Source organism: Rhinopithecus roxellana, chromosome 8, assembly GCF_007565055.1.
Source record: "Rhinopithecus roxellana isolate Shanxi Qingling chromosome 8, ASM756505v1, whole genome shotgun sequence".
NCBI lineage: Eukaryota > Metazoa > Chordata > Mammalia > Primates > Cercopithecidae > Rhinopithecus > Rhinopithecus roxellana.
In genome coordinates this window covers 108,987,767-109,005,678 of record NC_044556.1, presented here as the reverse complement: position 1 = coordinate 109,005,678, position 17,912 = coordinate 108,987,767, and the positions used below count along the sequence as shown (strand labels likewise).

Sequence of the window (17,912 nt, the reverse complement as noted above, 5' to 3'; positions counted from 1 at the left end):
AATGCACTATACAAAATAATATACACAGTATATTTACATCTATTGTTAAAAGTAAAATGTTTATTCAGAAACAGAATGCTTGTTTCTTGGTACTGCAAGGAAAAATTAGCATTCAGATAAAAAGTTTTCCCAGCAAGGCAATTTTACTTTCTGCAGAAAGGATGCTCCTCGCAGATGGAACAATGGCGAGAGCACCCTTTCTGCAAAAAGTAAAATTGCCTTGCTGAGAAAACTTTTTACCTGAATGCTAACTTTCCCTTGCAGTACTGAGAAACAAGCATTCTGTTTCTGAATAAACATTTTACTTATAACAAAATGGTGACCCATACAGGGATACATTCTCCTCTGGGGGCAGTCTCTAGTCCTCTCTCATGAGGAGGTGCCCCACTGCCTCACTGCGGTGGCCTCAGGGGTAAGGAATAGAGACCCAGTTGGTGTAATGAATAAATCTGGACTCTCAGCAACACGGAAAGAAACTGGCTGGCAACCTGGAGTAAAGGATCCTCACATACCATGTGGACCAGGTAACCTTATGCACGAGCCAAGGAAGGAAACACCAGAGGAGCTGGTAAAGTATTTCCTTGGTGGTCAGGACTAAGGAAAGAAAGCCATGGGGTGGTAAAGTATTCCTTGGTTAGGATATACCAAGGAAAGAGATGCCGCAGGGGCAGTAAAGCATTCCTTAGTCAGGACTAAGGAAAGAAAAGCCGTGGGAGGCGGTGAAGTATTCCTTAGTCAGGGTGTCTTAGAGGTTAAAAAGAGGTGAAAAATCCCCATTACAGAGAGATTGAACCTCACACAAACCTCCGGCAATAGGAAAAATATTCAAAACTTACCTTTCCTCTCTTCTCAGTGGAAGAAAGAGGCTAAGCTCCACTCCCACCAGCTGCTCCCTAGGGGAAAGGGAAGGAGAGGGGAGAACAGCAGAGTAGGTGGCTGGCAGAGGCAAGGGAAAGACCAGCAGAGAGGAAAGAGAAACTAGGAGAGGAAGTCAGAGAGAAAGAGAGCAAGAGCAGCAAGTGCAGCTCCACAGTTGTAGATCGCTGGCACCTGGCAGAGCGGCAATGGCTAGGATGCTGTCCTCGCACCCAGCCGTGCAGCTAGAGCCCCCCAGGTCACCAGCTGCCAAGCCCCAAGCCTTCGGCGCTGCTCAGGTACGTCCCGCCACCCCCGGAGGACACTGGCTATGGATGCCTGCAAGTTAGAGCCGAACAGGAAAGTGTGAGTGTGCCAGGGCCAGGAGACCACACCGCAGAGCCTGGCAGGCAAGAGGTAGGTCCCTCTCCCCAGCCTGGCTCTGCGTGGAAGAAGAGGACAAGGACTGGTGTCAGGAGGAGAGCAGAGAAGGTGAAAGGGCATGACTCATACAACTTATGGCAGGCATCTGCCAAGCCTCTGGGCCAGCAACGGCCTGGGGCCTGGGCTGTGGCCACGAGGATTCCACCCAGTCCAAGAAAAACTAAGTGCAAGAGAGGAAGGGAGAAAGTAAAAAGGAAAACCAGAAAGAAACAGGAGAGATATGGCAGCACATGCTCTGGGGCAGGTTCTGTGCCATTGCCCAGCCCCGCCAACTGCAAGAGTGGGAGAACTCAGGAGGGAGAGAATAAGTGAGAGAGAGACTGAAAGAGACAGAGATCAGAGAAAGACACAGACAGTAAGCCTAGGAAGAAAAATAGTGTAAAAAGAAGTCAGAAAGTTAAGGCATGTCAAAGATTGTCTGTGAAAGTCATAAAAAAAGTTATAAAAGGGAATTTATGCAAGAAATATTGTATAATTTAAAAGTAATCAGGCCTCCTGAATATAAAACTATTAAAGTTTGTTAAGTTTCTTAGAAACTTAACAGGATGCAGTGAAGTCAGACACTTCTAAGAGCTGACCCATCAGTTCGCCCTTATTCATCCCCAAGTGAATGTATAATGGTATTATAGAGGACCTTTACTGAACACTCTGCCAAATAATTAGAGCAGTATTTGTGCTTTAGTTCAATTGGCTATCCATTTTACCCTAGCATTTCATCAACCAGAAAACCCTTTTCTTTTAAAAACTCAAGCAAAACTAGCTAAGCCAAACGTGTTAAAAAAGTTTGAAGAGAAAAAAACTATAATATCAAGAGGAAGGAATTGTAAAAGTAAAAAGTTTCCCTTCAGAGTTTCCCTTCTTGTTAAAGAATAAATCATAAGTGTTAGAAATAATAGTTTCTTTTAAAGACTAACTTCCTTCAAGCCTTCAAGCCTCCTTACTTTGTGCTAAAAACTCTTCGTTAAGCCCTATCCTATGTAGCTGTTAGACATGCTCACAGGCATGTAGTGTGTCCTATGTCCTTGTACTTTTACCAAGATATCTGTGCTGGACGTGCTCATAGGCAGGTCCCAGCTCGCAGCCTACACCCCTTTCTTATTTAGGAATGTTATTACTTTTCTAAGTTTTAGTAAGCAACTTCCTCTTTTCCTTTGTTCCCTATTGCCTTTGCCTATTTAGGAAAGTTTTAAATTATTAGCCAGTCAGGTTCAGCTTAGATTGTGAGGTCTAGCTTCAGCCAATGGAGACAAGACACAGTAGCAGGGACAAGCTGCATAAAGGATAAACATTGCTTCCCTCCTTTATTCAGGTGCGCTCTTGCCATTGTTCCATCTGTGAGGAGTGCCCTTTCTGTAGAAAGTAAAGCTGCCTTGCTAAGACAATTTTTTGTCTAAGTGCTGATTTTTTCCTTGTGGTACCAAAGAACAAGCATTCTGTTTCTAAGTAAACATTTTACTTATAACACCTATTATGACATTGTTTGCAAAGATGGCTGCAATAATTTTTCCCATTCCCATATGCATGTCCCATATGCAGTATAACTTGCTATTTCTCCATAAGAGGTAGAGTTTATGTCACCATCCTATGAGTTAGGGATATGTGGCCAAACCTAGGCTTCTGCTCTCACCGTCTTGGGACACTGCTCTGAGACTGCCACAGAAGCAGCCAGGTCTAGTCTGGAGGATAACACTAGACCTGGCTTATCCAACAGAGACAAGTGTTCCAGCTGAGGCCCCTTAGATTAATGAGGCCATCTTAGGTCATATAGTTGCAGATGAATTACCGGATGCCCACACCATATCAATGAACCCAGATGAAACCAGCAGAACTGCCCAACTACTCACAGCCCAAACTATTGATTGATAGCATTTTTTTTTTTTTTTGAGACGGGGTCTCACTCCGTCGCCCAGGCTGGAGTGCAGTGGTGTGATCTCGGCTCACTGCAACCTCCACCTCCCAGGTTCACGCCGTTCTCCTGTCTCAGCCTCCCCAGTAGCTGGGACTACAGGCACTCGCCACCACGCCCGGCTAATTTTTTGTATTTTTAGTAGAGATGGGGTTTCACCGTATTAGCGAGGATGGTCTCGATCTCCTGACCTTGTGATTTGCCTGCCTTGGCCTCCCAAAGTGCTGGGATTACAGGCTTGAGCCATCCGCACCCGGCCTAGAATTGGTTGTTGTTCTAAGCAATTAGGTTTTGAGGTGGTTTATTATATTACAATAGACAACAGAAGAGAAGTGAACAATACAATTGACAATGAGTTTTGAAGGAACGTATTATTAGTTATTAGGTGGCAAAGAGGGCTTGGATATTGAAAGCAAAAATAATGACTTGGGAATGAATGGCCTATCATGTTATTATTTATTAAAAACTCAGACATTCCTCAACATTTTCTCAGCTGAGCCTAGAAGGGAAATCCATTTATAAAAATGTTAATATTATACTTTTTTTTTTTTTTGAGATGGAGTCTCGCTCTGTCACCCAGGCTGGAGTGCAGTGGCGCCATCTCCACTCACTGCAAGCTCTGCTTCCCAGGTTCCCGCCATTCTCCTGCCTCAGCTTCCCGTGTATCCCGAGTAGCTGGCACTACAGGCGCCGCCACCACGCCCGGCTAATTTTTTGTACTTTTAGTAGAGACTGGGTTTCACCGTGTTGGCCAGGATGGTGTCGATCTCCTGACCTCATGATCCGCCCACCTCGGCCTCCCAAAGTGCTGGGATTACAGGTGTGAGCCACCGCGCCTGGCCATATTATACTTTTATACTTATTAAAATCAAATGAAGGAATTTAAAATATTAGCTTACCAGAGTTTTGGTGCAGTGTCCAAAGGCAGCTTCAAAGGAAATGTCATGACTCTCTTCTAATATTTTTGGGCCATAGGATTCCACAACAACATACAGACCAGTATTTTCTGGATAGATGATTTGAGTCCAAAGTGTCAGAGTCTCTCCCTTGTCCAGAAAGTAAAAAACACGAGCAACATTATTATGAAATGCCAGGTATGGGCATTTGTCTTTTGTCTTGAAAGTTATACTTCGTGTTTCCAGACTTAAGGGATAGTCCTGTATTTGTATTGTGCCATTGTCCAAAGCATACAGGAAATATGTGTAACCAGAAGTACTTAATAAAATCAATGCTCTTGTTGTGTTATTTGTCCATAAATGCAGCTTTACTGCATCTCTAGTATTAATCTTGGAATAAAATATTACATTATTTTCCATTTTTACCAAAATATTTCCATAATAATCTGGAAAAAAGAGAAAAGTTTGGTTAGTCTAAGTAACCATAAATCATGCTGTTTTAGTTAAGTGTACTTTTAACTAAAATAATTTCTTTTATAATGACCAAGTATTTTCATACTTTGAGAAAGTTAGAATGTGCAGATATGAACCCATAACTTTACACTATATTGGGGAACTTCTCCCCACTTTGTTGTATTAGTTTTCTTCTTGAATACTTTATCACTGTGATATATAACATCATTTAACATAAAAAAAGAGCTGAAATTTGTGTATTCAGTAATAACAAGGATGAACATGGCAGGAATAGAGCTATTAGGAATTCCTCATTGTGTTGTGGATTGAATTGTGTCCCCCTCAAATGCTTGTGTTGATGCCCTAACCTTCAATGCGACTGTATTTGGAGACAGGGCCTTTAGAGTAATTAAGGTAAAATGGGCTAAGAAGCAGGGGGTCCTAGTCCAACAGAACTGGCGCCCTTATAAGAAAAGGAAGAGACACCAGGGATCTCTCCGGACACACAGAGAAGAAAGGCCACAGGAGGACACAGCAAGACGGTGACTGTCTACAAACCAGGAACCGAGGCCTCATCAGAAACCAATCCTGACAGTACCTTGATCTTGGACTTCTAGCCTTAGAAATAGGAGAAAATCTAAATTTCTGTTGTTTAAGCTGCCCAGTTTGTGGGATTTTGTTATGGCAACCCTAGCAGGCTAACATAGCTGTGATGAAGACATGGAGGTGAGTGGGGGTGACCATGGCATAAAGCATAGCCTACCTCTGCAGGTTCACTCATAGTAGATAATCAGCTTTCTCCACTTAATATTCTGCCTAAGTCACAGTGGGTCATAGTGGGTAACTATCTTAACCTCTTTAGTTCTGTCGCTATGTCTCTAAAAGGAACAGTAGGGCTAGATGCTTTCATAGCTTTCTTTCAAGATATCACATTCTCTGTGTACAGCCTCTAGGAATATACTTTAATTGTCAAAAGACAATACTTGGAGAGGACTGGCTGGAAGGAAGAGGGGAATTCTTCGAGTGAAGGAGGTTCAGGCTGTGTTGTGCTTATGCATCTTACATTTGAAATCAGAGTAAGTCAGTAACATTTTTACAAATTACTATAAATTGTATTCTACTTAAACTTACCTAATCAGAAATATGTGCAGTAGATCACAAGGTGGAAGGGGAGAAATGTGAATGGATGACATAATAACATATATTTCTATGCTGAATGAAAAAGTAATTGCTGGATGCATGCAGTAGAACGATATATACAATTTAAAACCCCACGAAACACAACACTACATTGTTTTTGGATTATACATAATGTCCAAATTGCTTCATGACGTGGCCTGTCTGTTCTTTAGACAGGTTTGTCTCTTGCCATTTTTTGCCTTACACTGTGTTATCTACTCAGACTGACCTAACTTCAGTTCCCCAAATGTGCCATGTTCTTTCCTGCCTCCACATCTCTGCACATGCTGTATTCTCAGCTTGGAACACTACCTCAATGCCCCATCCTAACCAGTGAAATCATTTGCTAATATATATACTCTCTCCCCAGTTTTCAGTTGAGAAGTCATTTCCTCCACACCTAGTTTTCTGATCCCATACATCTGGATTGATGTTCCCAGTATTTGCTTTCATAGCACTTTCTCTTTAGCTGATCACACTGCTGACTACAAACATTACAAATGATCCTTGCATGAAATATGAAGTTAAAATGAGAATTAAGAATAATTTGAAAGAATGATTTAAAAGATAATATGGCTAAAGCCATACAGAGAAAAATTCACAGCCTTTTGCTTGTGTGTAGCTTTGAATGCTTAGAAAACAAGAAAGACCAAAAATAAATGAACTAACCATTTAACTTAATAAGCAGGCAAGAGATGACTAAAGTTACAAAAAGAAAGCAGAAGTGAAGAATCAATAATGACAAAAGCAGAAATTAAATAAAAAAGAAAGTAGATAAAATTAAGAATTCGTTTTAAAAGGAGAAGAAAGCAAAAACAACCTAAAAAAATAGACAATCTCTTGCAAGCCAAACTAACAAGGGGGTTAGGCACAAACAATATTATAAATGAGGAAGATCATTACAGGTACATAAGAAACTTGGAAGTTAAAATAGCCCACTTTTACCAATAAATTAGAAAATCTACATAAAATGAATTATTTCCTAGAAAGATACGAACTTTTGAAATTGACTCAAGAAGGGATAAAAGATTAGATTAGATCAATTAGAGAAAATAAAAATAATGAAGAGATACAACATTCCTGGTTGGGAAGACAAATATTGCAAACATCTATTCAACGAATTTATTGAATGCCTACTATGGGGCTATATTATTCTAGTACTTGAGAGGAATACATTCACGAGAAAAACAGAAAATTCCTTCTCTTGTATGGCTTACATTCCAGCAGAGAAGACTGCCAATAAACATGAAAATAAATTATTTAGTGTGTTAGGTGATTAAGGATATAGTAATCAAAAAAGTATAGCACTAGGACAAATAGATTAGTGGAACAGAATAGCCTAGAAACAATCTGGTTAATGTGAGGAATGAATACATAATAGAAGTAGCATTTCAGATCAGTGGGAGAGGTTTGCTTAATGAAAGAATGGTTTAAGGCAACATCAGCTTTCAATGGGAAAAATACAATTAGATTCCTAACTCTTGCTAAATATCAAACATAAAAATCAGAATTATAAAAATAATGAAAATATGTAATATTTTTATAATTGAAATGACCTGTCATGGCATATCAGAAGTTACAAATAAAAATATTAACAAATTTGACCATATAAAAATACAAATTCGAAATACCAAACTCCCTCCAAAAAGGTACAGGAAGTTACACACTAGAGAAAATAGTTGCAATACATGAGATAAAGAACATATCAATATAGACAAAACCAATGCAAACATGTCCAAACAGTATGAATAGAAAATTCACAGAAAAGGGGGAGTTGTGGGCAAGATGGGAGAATAGGAACAGCTGCGGTCTGCAGTTCCAGTGAGATCAATGCAGAAGGTGGGTGATTCCTACATTTCCAACTGAGGTATACGGCTTATCTCACTGGGACTGGTTAGACAGTGGGTGCGGCCCACGGACGACAAGCTGAAGCAGGGTGGGGCATCGTCTTACTGGGGAAGTGCAAGGGGTTGGGAACTCCCTCCCCTAGTCAAGGGAAGCCATGAGGGACTGTGCCATGAGGAACAGCCTGGTTCCTCCATGAGGAACCCACGATCTTTGCAGCCCACAGACCAGGAGACTCCCTCAGGTGCCTATACCATCAGGGCCCTGGGTTTCAAGCACCGTTTGGGCAGACACCAAGCTAGCTGCAAGAGTTTTTTTTTTTTTTTTCATACCCCATTGGTGCCTGGAACACCGGTGAGACAGAATGATTCACTCCGCTGGAAAGGGGGCTGAAGCCAGGGAGCCCAGTGGTCTAGCTCAGCAGATCCCATCCCCATGGAGTCCACCAAGCTAAGATCCACTGGCTTGAAATTCTTGCTGCCAGCACAGTAGTCTGAACTTGACCTGGGACACTCCAGCTTGGTGGGGGTAGGAGCGTCTGCCATTACTGAGGCTTGAGTAGGCAGTTTTCCCCTGATAATGGAAATAAAGCTGCCAGGAAGTTCGAAGTGGGTGAAGCCCATCACAGATCCGGAAAGCTGTTGTGGCCAGACTGCCTCTCTAGATTCCTCCTCTCTGGGCAGCGCATCTCTGAAAGAAAGGCAGCAGCCCCAGTCAGGGGCTTATAGATGAAATTGCCATCTCCCTGGGACAGAGCACCTGGGGGAAGGGGCAGCTGTGGGCCCAGCTTCAGCAGACTTAAACGTTCCTGCGTGCCAGCTCCAAAGAGGCAGTGGATCTCCAAGCACAGCCCTCAAGCTCTGCTAAGGGACAGACTGCTTCCTCAAGTGGGTCCCTGACCCCTGTGTCTCCTGACTGGAAGATACCACCTAGCAAGGCTTGACAGACACCTCATACAGGAGAGCTCTGGCTGGCATCTGGCGGGTGCTCCTCTGGGACGAAGCTTCCAGAGGAAGGAACAGGTAGCAATCTTTGCTGTTCTGCAGCCTCTGCTGGGGATACCCAGGCAAACAGGGTCTGGATTGGACCTCCAGCAAACTCCAGCAGACCTGCAGCAGAGGGGCCTGACTGTTAGAAGGAAAACTAACAAACAGAAAGGAATAGCATCAACATCAACAAAAAGGACATCCACACAAAAACCCAATCTAAAGGTCACCAACGTCAAAGACCAAAGGTAGATAAATCCACAAAGATGAGGAAAAACCAGTGCAAAAAGGCTGAAAATTTCAAAGACCAGAATGCCTCTTCTCCTCCAAAGGATCATAACTTCTTGCCAGCAAGGGAACAAAACTGGACAGAGAATGAGTTTGATTAATTGACATAAGTAGGCTTCAGAGGGGAGTAATAACAAACTCCTCTGAGTTAAAGAAGCTTGTTCTAACCCAATGCAAGGAAACTAAGAACCTTGAAAAAAGGTTAGACGAATTGCTAACTAGAATAACCAGTGTAGAGAAGGACATAAATGACCTGATGGAGCTTCACAGCACGAGAACTTTGTGAAGCATACACAAGTATCAATAGCCAAATTGATCAAGCAGAAGAAAAGATATCAGAGATTATAGATCAGCTTAACGAAATAAGCATAAAGACAAGATTAGAGAAAAAAGAATGAAAATGAATGAACAAATCCTCCAAGAAATATGGAATATGTGAAAAGACCAAACCTATATTTGATTGGTGTACCTGAAAGTGATGGGGAGAATGGAACCAAGTTGGAAAACACTCTTCAGAATATTATCCAGGAGAACTTCCCCAACCTAACAAGACAGGGAAACATTCAAATTCAGGAAATATGGAGAACACCACAAAGATACTCCTTGAGAAAAGCAACCACAAGACACATAATCACCAGATTCACCAAAGTTGAAATGAAGGAAAAAATGTTAAGAGCAGCCAGAGAGAAAGGTTGGGTTACCCACGAAAAGAAGTCCATCAGATTCACAGCAGATCTCTCGGCAGAAACCCCACAAGCCAGAAGAGAGTTGGGGGCGATATTCAACATTCTTAAAGAAAAGAATTTTCAACCCAGAATTTCATATCCAGCCAAACTAAGCTTCATAAGTGAAGGAGAAATAAAATCCTTTACAGACAAGCAAATGCTGAGAGATTTTGTCACCACCAGGCCTGCCTTACAAGGGTTCCTGAAGGAAGCACTAAATATGGAAAGGAAAAACCAGTACCAGCCACTGTAAAAACATACCAAACTGTAAAGGTATGTATGAAGAAACTATGAAGAAACTGCATCAACTAACGAGCAAAATAACCAGCCGGCATCATAATGAAAAGATCAAATTCACACATAACATATTAACCTTAAATGTAAATAGGCTAAATGCCCCAACTAAAAGACACAGACTGGCAAATTGGATCAAGAGTCAAGACCCATTGATGTGCTGTATGCAGGAGACCCATTTCATGTGCAAAGGCACACATAGGCTCGAAATAAAGGGATGAAGGAATACTTACCAAGCAAATGGAAAGCAAAAAAAAAAAAAAAAAAGGGAGTTGCAATCTAATCCTAGTCTCTGATAAAACAGACTTTAAACCAGCAAAGATCAAAAAAGACAAAGGAGGGCATTACATAATGGTAAAGGGATTAATGCAACAAGAACAGCTAACTATCCTAAATATATATGCACCCAATACAGGATCACCCAGATTTAATAAAGCAAGTTCTTAGAGACCTACAAAAAGACTTAGACTCCCACACAATAATAGTGGGAGACTTGAACACCCCACTGTCAATACCAGACAGATCAATGAGAGAGAAAATTAACAAGGATATCCAGGACTTGAACTCACCTCTGGACCAAGCGGACCTAATAGACATCTACAGAACTCTCCACCCCAAATTGACAGAATATACATTCTTCTCAGCACAACATTGCACTTATTTTAAAATCGACCACATAATTAGAAGTAAAACACTCCTCAGCAAATGCAAAAGAATGGAAATTGTAACAGTCTCTCAGACCACAGTGCAATCAAACTAGAACTCAGGATTAAGAAACTCACTCAAAACTACACAACTACATGGAAGCTGAACAACCTGTTCCTGAATGACTGCTGGGTAAATAAATTAAGGCAGAAATAGATAAGTTCTTTGACACCAATGAGAACAAAGACAGAATGTACTGGAATATCTGGGACACAGCTAAAGCAGTGTTTAGAGGGAAATTTATAGCACTAAATTCCCACAGGAGAAAGCAGGAAAGGTCTAAAATTGACCCCCTAACATAACAATTAAAAGAACTAGAGAAGCAAGAGCGAACAAATTCAAAAGCTAGCAGAAGACAAGAAATAACTAAAATTGGAGCAGAACTGAAGGAGACAGAGACACAAAAAACCCTTCAAAAAAATCAATGAATCCAGGAGCTGGTTTTTTTTGAAAAGATCGACAAAATAGACCACTAGCCAGCCTAATAAAGAAGAAAGGAGAGAAGAATCAAATGGACACAATAAAAAACGATAAAGGGGATGTCACCACTGATCCCAAAGAAATACAAACTACCATCAGAGAATACTATAAAAACCTCTACGCAAATAAACTAGAAAATATAGAAGAAATGGATAAATTCCTGGACACATACACCCTCCCAAGATGAAACCAGGAAGAAGTCGAGTCCTTGAATAGACCAATAACAAGTTCTGAAACTGAGGCAGTAATTAATAGCCTACTAACCAAGAAAAGCCAAGGACCAGACAGATTCAGAGCCGAATTCTATCAGAGGTACAAAGAGGAGCTGGTACCATTCCTTCTGAAACTATTTCAAACAACAGAAAAAGAGGGACTCCTCACTAATTCATTTTATGAGGCCAGCATCATCCTGACACCAAAACCTGGCAGAGACACAACAAAAAAAATTTCAGGCCAATACCCCTGATGAACATCGATGCAAAAATCCTCAATAAAATACTGGCAAACAAAATCCAGCAGCACATCGAAAAGCTTATCCACTATGATCAAGTTGGCTTCATCTCTGGGATGCAAGGCTGGTTCAATATATGCTAATCAATAAACATAATCCATTTCATAAACAGAACCAATGACAAAAACCACATGTTTATCTCAATAGATGCAGAAAAAGCCTTCAATAAAATTCAACACCCCTTCATGCTAAAAAACTCTCAATAAACTACGTATTGATGGAATGTGTGTCAAAATAATAAGAGCTACTTATGACAAACCCACAGCCAGTATCATACTGAATAGGCAAAAGCTGCAAGCATTCCCTCTGAAAACCAGCACAAGAAAAGGATGCCTTCTCTCACCACTCCTATTCAACGTAGTATTGGAAGTTCTGGCCAGGGCAATCAGGCAAGAGAAAGACAGAATGGGTATTCAAATAGGAAGAGAGGAAGTCAAATTGCCTCTGTTTGCAGATGACATGATTGTATATTTAGAAAACCCCATTGTCTGAACCCAAAATCTCCTTAAGCTGATAAGCAACTTCAGCAAAGTCTCAGGATACAAAATCAAGTACAAAAATCACAAGCATTCCTATACACCAACAACAGACAAACAGCCAAATCATGAGTGAACTCCCATTCACAATTGCTACAAAGAGAATAAAATACCTAGGAATACAACTTACAAGGGATGTGAAGGACCTCTTCAAGGAGAACTACAAACCACTGCTCAGTGAAATCAAAGAGGACACAAACAAAAGGAAAAACATTCCATGCTCATGGATAGGAAGAATCAATATCGTGAAAACGGCCATACTGCCCAAAGTAATTTATAGATTCAATGCTATCCCCATCAAAATACCATTAACTTTCTTCACAGAATTAGAAAAAACTACTTTAAATTTCATATGGAACCAAAAAAGAGTCCGTATAGCCAAGACAATCCTAAACAAAAAGAACAAAGCTGGAGGCATCACGCTACCTGACTTCAAACTATACTACAAGGTTACAGTAAGCAAAACAGCACGGTACTGGTACCAAAACAGATAATATAGAGCAATGGAACAGAACAGAGGCCTCAGAAATAACACCACACATCTACAACCATCTGATCCTTGACAAATCTGACAAAAACAAGCAAGGGGGAAAGGATTCCCTATTTAATAAATGGTGTTGGGAAAACTGGCTAGTCATATGCAGAAAGCTGAAACTGGATCCTTTCCTTACACCTTATACAAGAATTAAGATGGATTAGAGACTTAAACTTAAGACCTAACACCACAAAAACCCTAGAAGAAAACCTAGGCAATACCATTCAGGACATAGGCATGGGCAAAGACTTCAAGACTAAAACACCAAAACAATGGCAACAATAGTTAGCATTGACAAATGGGATCTAATTAAGCTAAAGAGATTTTGCACAGCAAAAGGAAACTATCATCAGAGTGAAAAGGAAACCTACAGAATGGGAGAAAATTTTTGCAATCTATCCATCTGACAAAGGGCTAATATCCAGAATCTACAAAAACTTAAACAAATTTACAAGAAAAAATAACTTCATCAAAAAGTGGGCAAAGGATATGAACAGATACTTCTCAAAAGAAGACATTTATGCAGCCAAAAAACATATGGAAAAAAGCTCATCATCACTGGTCATTAGAGAAATGCAAATCAAAACCACAATGACATACCGTCTTATGCCAGTTAGAATGGCGATCTTTAAAATGTGGCGATTCCTCAAGGATCTAGAACTAGAAATACCATTTGACCCAGCAATCCCATTACTGGGTATATACCCAAAGGATGATAAATCATTCTACTATAAAGACACATGCACACCTATGTTTATTGCAGCACTGTTCACAATAGCAAAGACTTGGAACCAACCCACATGCCCATCAATGATAGACTGGATAAAGAAAATGTGGCACATATACACCATGGAATACTATGCAGCCATAAAAAAGGATGAGTTCATGTTGTTTGCTGGGACATGGACGAAGCTGGAAACCATCGTTCTCAGCAAACTAACACAGGAACAGAAAACCAAACACCACACGTTCTCACTCATAAGTGGGAGGTGAACAATGAAAACACATGGACACAGGGAGGGGAACATCACACACCGAGGCCTGTCAGGGGTTGGGAGGGTAGTGGAGGGATAACATTAGGAGAAATACCTAATGTAGATGATGGGTTGATGGGTGCAGTAAACCACCATGGCATGTGTATACTTATGTAACAAACCTGCACATTCTGCACATGTATCCCAGAACTTAAAGTATAATAAATGAAAAATAAAACAACGAAATGACAAGAAAAATAGAAATTCACAGAATATGGCCAATACATTTATGAAACTAGATAAAACATCTAATTATAAAAGATATGTGCAATAAAATGAGACTAACATTTTTCTTCTATATAACCAGTAACTGTTAAAACAGATTATATGAAAATGATACATTTTCAATACTTTTGGGGGAGTTTAGACTGTGACAAACTTTGCTGGTGGGTAAGTGAGAAGGATTTATCAACTTTTAAAATATTTGTAATTTCTGATTCAGGAATTCTATATCCAGTAATTTATATTACAGAAACACTCGTATCAGTGTGTGTACATATGCATTATTTGTAACAGAAAAAGAACTGAAGCCTAATATCTATCCAAATATCTATCTGCACCCCTGTTAATTAGACAGTAGTGTACATAGACAGTGGAACATTACACAGCAGTTAAAATGGCATTAATTTTATATCTATTATATGTGTTGTTTTGAAAACATGCCCATTATATTTAGTATTTGCTTATTTGAAAGTCTGGACAAACTCACAGGAGTTTTTTTTTTTTTTTTTTTTTTTTGAGACAGGATCTTGCTCTGTTGTCCAGGCTGGGGAGTTCAGTGATGTGAACATGGCTCACTGCAGCCTTGACCTCCTGGGCTCAAGTGATCCTCCTGTCTCAGTCTCCTGAGTAGCTGGGGCCACAGGCGTGTACCACCATGCCCAGTTTTAAGTTTTTAGTAGGGATGAGGTCTCACCATGTTGCACAGGATGGACTCGAACTCCTGGGGTCAAGTGATCCTCCCACCTTGGCCTTCCAAAGTGCTGGCATTAGAAGCATGAGCCACCACGCCCGGCCTCACAGGAGTTTCTTAATAGTTGGTTATTTGGGAAATGAGAATGGTGAGAGTTGAAGGACTTTAACTTCATACTTCATAAACTTACGAATTGTTTGAGCGTGTTATATTTCATTGTTTCTGAATGACCTTCAGTACAACATTCAAACTGGATATCTGTCATCCTCTAAAATCTATCCCCAATGTATCATTCTAACCTTGTCTTCTTATCACTATGGCTCATGGTTGTTTAAAAAACGCATTTAATCCTGTTTCATATGTGCTTTACAACACAAAACCTCCCTCTGCAGGTTTCAGAGGGAACATGGCCCTATCAACACCTTGATTTTCCACTTCTAGCCTCCAGAACTGTGAAGTAATACATTTATGTTGTTTTAAGTCATCCAGTTTGTGGTAGTTTGTTATGGGAGCCCCAGGAAACGTAACACAATACCACAGCACCTCCTACACATACGATGTGTACATAAATTGCTTAGTTAGAATCTACTGATTGACTAAAATGAAACTCCCCTCTCCTCCGCAAAAAGAAACTGAGTTTGCCCTTTTGCTATGTGAGATCATAGTTAACGTTGCTTGAATTTAAAGTCGATTCATTTGTAGGTGATAAGAAGCGCACCTTTGGCTGTCAAAAACACCACATGTTGGTACATTAAAAAGTGTTACATCATTATAAGGAAGGTGTCTATAGTAAAATATAGACTAATGTTAGTAGACTGAGAATGCCTTACCTACGAAAACTTCATGAATAATGCTGCCATTTGATAGCATTGATAGATTTCCATGTCCTGCAGGTGTCTGTAAAATCCCAGTAAAGGTGAAATTATGGTAACAATAGTAGATACTATGCTTGTTCCATAGTATTAATCCTGGCAGTGCTGAAAATATAAAATGTGGAATGAAAACACTGTCAATAGGGGCATCTAATGTAAGGTCTTGGGAAACCCACTGTTTTGTATCTTCATTATATATCACTAAGAAAATCTTTTTGGTGACGGTACATATAGTGCAATAACTTAAAAACACAGCAATCTCCAGAGGGTGTCCTGTATACTCAACACTGTGTATAGTCAGAGTAGCAGTTACTGATAGATTTAGGATGTTTTTCAGTTCTGTGGTAGTTACTAATCTGGCAAATTTAAGAAGAATATATTCAAGGTAAATTTCATTTTCTGTCCAGACTGCAAAGTTGCTTCTTCTTTCTTTAGCCTATGACAAAATGAAAAATGATGAGAAAAATCTTCGATTTTAGAGATGGGTCTAACAATTCCTCTTTTTTAAATTTAAATTTTATTTTTTAAAATTTTATTTCAATAGGTTTTTGGGGAACAGGTGGTGTTACATGAGTAAGTTCTTTAGTGGTGATTTCTGAGATTTTGGTGCACCCATCACCTGAGCAGTGTACACTCTACCCAATGTGTGGTCTTTTATCCCTCATCCTCTCCCATCCTGCCCCCCCACTCCCGCCCGAGTCTCCGAAGTCCATTGTATCATTCTTACACCTTTGTGTCCTCATAGCTTAGCTCCCAAGGTCTAACAACTGCCATCTTCTAGTTTGCTACATTCAAAAAATAGAGACCAGGTGTGGTGCTTTCATGCCTATAATCCCTGCACTTTGGGGAGGCTGAGGCAGGAGAATCACTTGAAGTCAGTGGTTTGAAACCAGCCTGGGTAACACAATGAGACCCCATTTCTACAAAAGTTAAAAACTAGCTGGGGGTGGTAGTATGTGTCTGTAGTCTCAGCTATTTGGGAGGCTGAGGTGGAAGGATCACTTGAGCCCAGGAGTTCAAGGATGCAGTGAGCCATGATTATGCCACTGTACTCCAATCTGGGTGATAGAGTGAGACCCTGTCTCTAAAAAAAATAAATACATAAAAATAAAAGGTAGTAAATACTACAGTTTGATTCGTTTCAATATATTTTTGAATAATACTTCAGGCATAGAAATATATTAAATAGAAATTGATCATATTACATATAACCATAAAGATAAATTATCCCAATTACTTGTTTATAAATTGTTTCTATCAATAGGAACAATAAATTTTAATTCCTTTTAAATCTTTTAAGCACATCAGCCTTCTCTTTATGTATTTATCACTCTGGCCTGGAGTGCCCCTTTGACCTTGATGTTTACTAAGGTCAATATATAAGGTCTCTTCAAATATTAACTCATTTTTGGAATTCTAGATTCTTTGATTACCAGATAAAGAGAAGAGAAAACTTAAAACCTTAGACAAATGAATTCTACCCTTTTATGGATATAGGCTGTTAGATGGGAAAGGTATTCAGAAACCGCTGTGCCTGAAACTCGGTGGGCCTAATTTCATCAAGGAGTCCAAGGCCTCCCTTCTCCTCTGCCTCCTCTCCACACTGTTTCTAATTTCTCGGGATTTTTACTTAAAATGTAATTTCTATGTACATGACATTCAAAAGGAGTCTTTTGAAAACATCTTGCTGTCCTCATTTTACTTAATGTATGAAACAGGAGGTAGGCAGATATCAAACTGGTAACCAAAGAAAGACACAATTTGGGATAAAAAGTCATTTTGCTAAATGCGGATTCACTTTAAAGTATAGAATTTATGTTGCTGGAAACGAGTGAAACAATTCTTAAAGAAGAAATAGAGTAGAAACAAAATGATGAGCTATAGAAGAAACCCACAGCCATTTTCATTCTTGTCAGAGAGATGGGAAGAGGGACACGCCATAAACATGATAGATGAGAATTCCAAGGATTCCCAGCCAAGAAGTGAGTTTTCACTCTCACCCACAAACCGTTTCCCACGTAACTCCACTTAATGCTTCGGCATAATCATGCAGGTGAGGTGAGAGATCCTTTTGAAGTATTCAAGGTCTCTTCAAAATGTAAGGTAGTAAGTCTTTGAAGGCAGGAAAGGGGCATCAAGCTGGGCAAGTTGAGAGAAACCCATCCACACTCTGGATTCTCAGCTCCCTGACGAGGAGTTGGGTAAGGGAGTGGAGAGGAACTCTCCTTGAGCCATGCGTGGCCTCTACCCAGAGTGTAAAGCAGCCTCCCTGACAGAATTGGGACAGGGAAATAGGAGACAGAAGGAGAGGGAGAGGGAGAAGGAGAGGTGAGTGTGGAGTGGGCAGGAGGAGAAGGGGAGGAAGAGAGGAAGATGCACCAAAATTCAGCGTCAGATGAGAAAGTAAAGATAATTACCCAATGATTAAAAAGCTAGAAGCTAGGCTGTAAAGCAG

The 17,912-nt window shown here is 40.2% G+C and overlaps 1 protein-coding gene across 4 annotated transcripts in view; it reads right to left on the bottom strand.

The window, feature by feature from the left end:
• Nucleotides 1–17,912, bottom strand: part of CATSPERE (catsper channel auxiliary subunit epsilon) — a 162,151-nt gene that overhangs the window by 67,574 nt on the left and 76,665 nt on the right. For all 4 annotated transcript variants that reach the window (XM_010353277.2, XM_010353278.2, XM_010353279.2 and 1 more), the window contains 2 exons: nt 15,416–15,893; nt 4,105–4,547 (listed from right to left, as the gene is read on the bottom strand). In XM_010353277.2, coding sequence (XP_010351579.1) covers nt 4,105–4,547; nt 15,416–15,893 — 921 coding nt within the window. The remainder of the gene's footprint in view (nt 1–4,104; nt 4,548–15,415; nt 15,894–17,912) is intronic.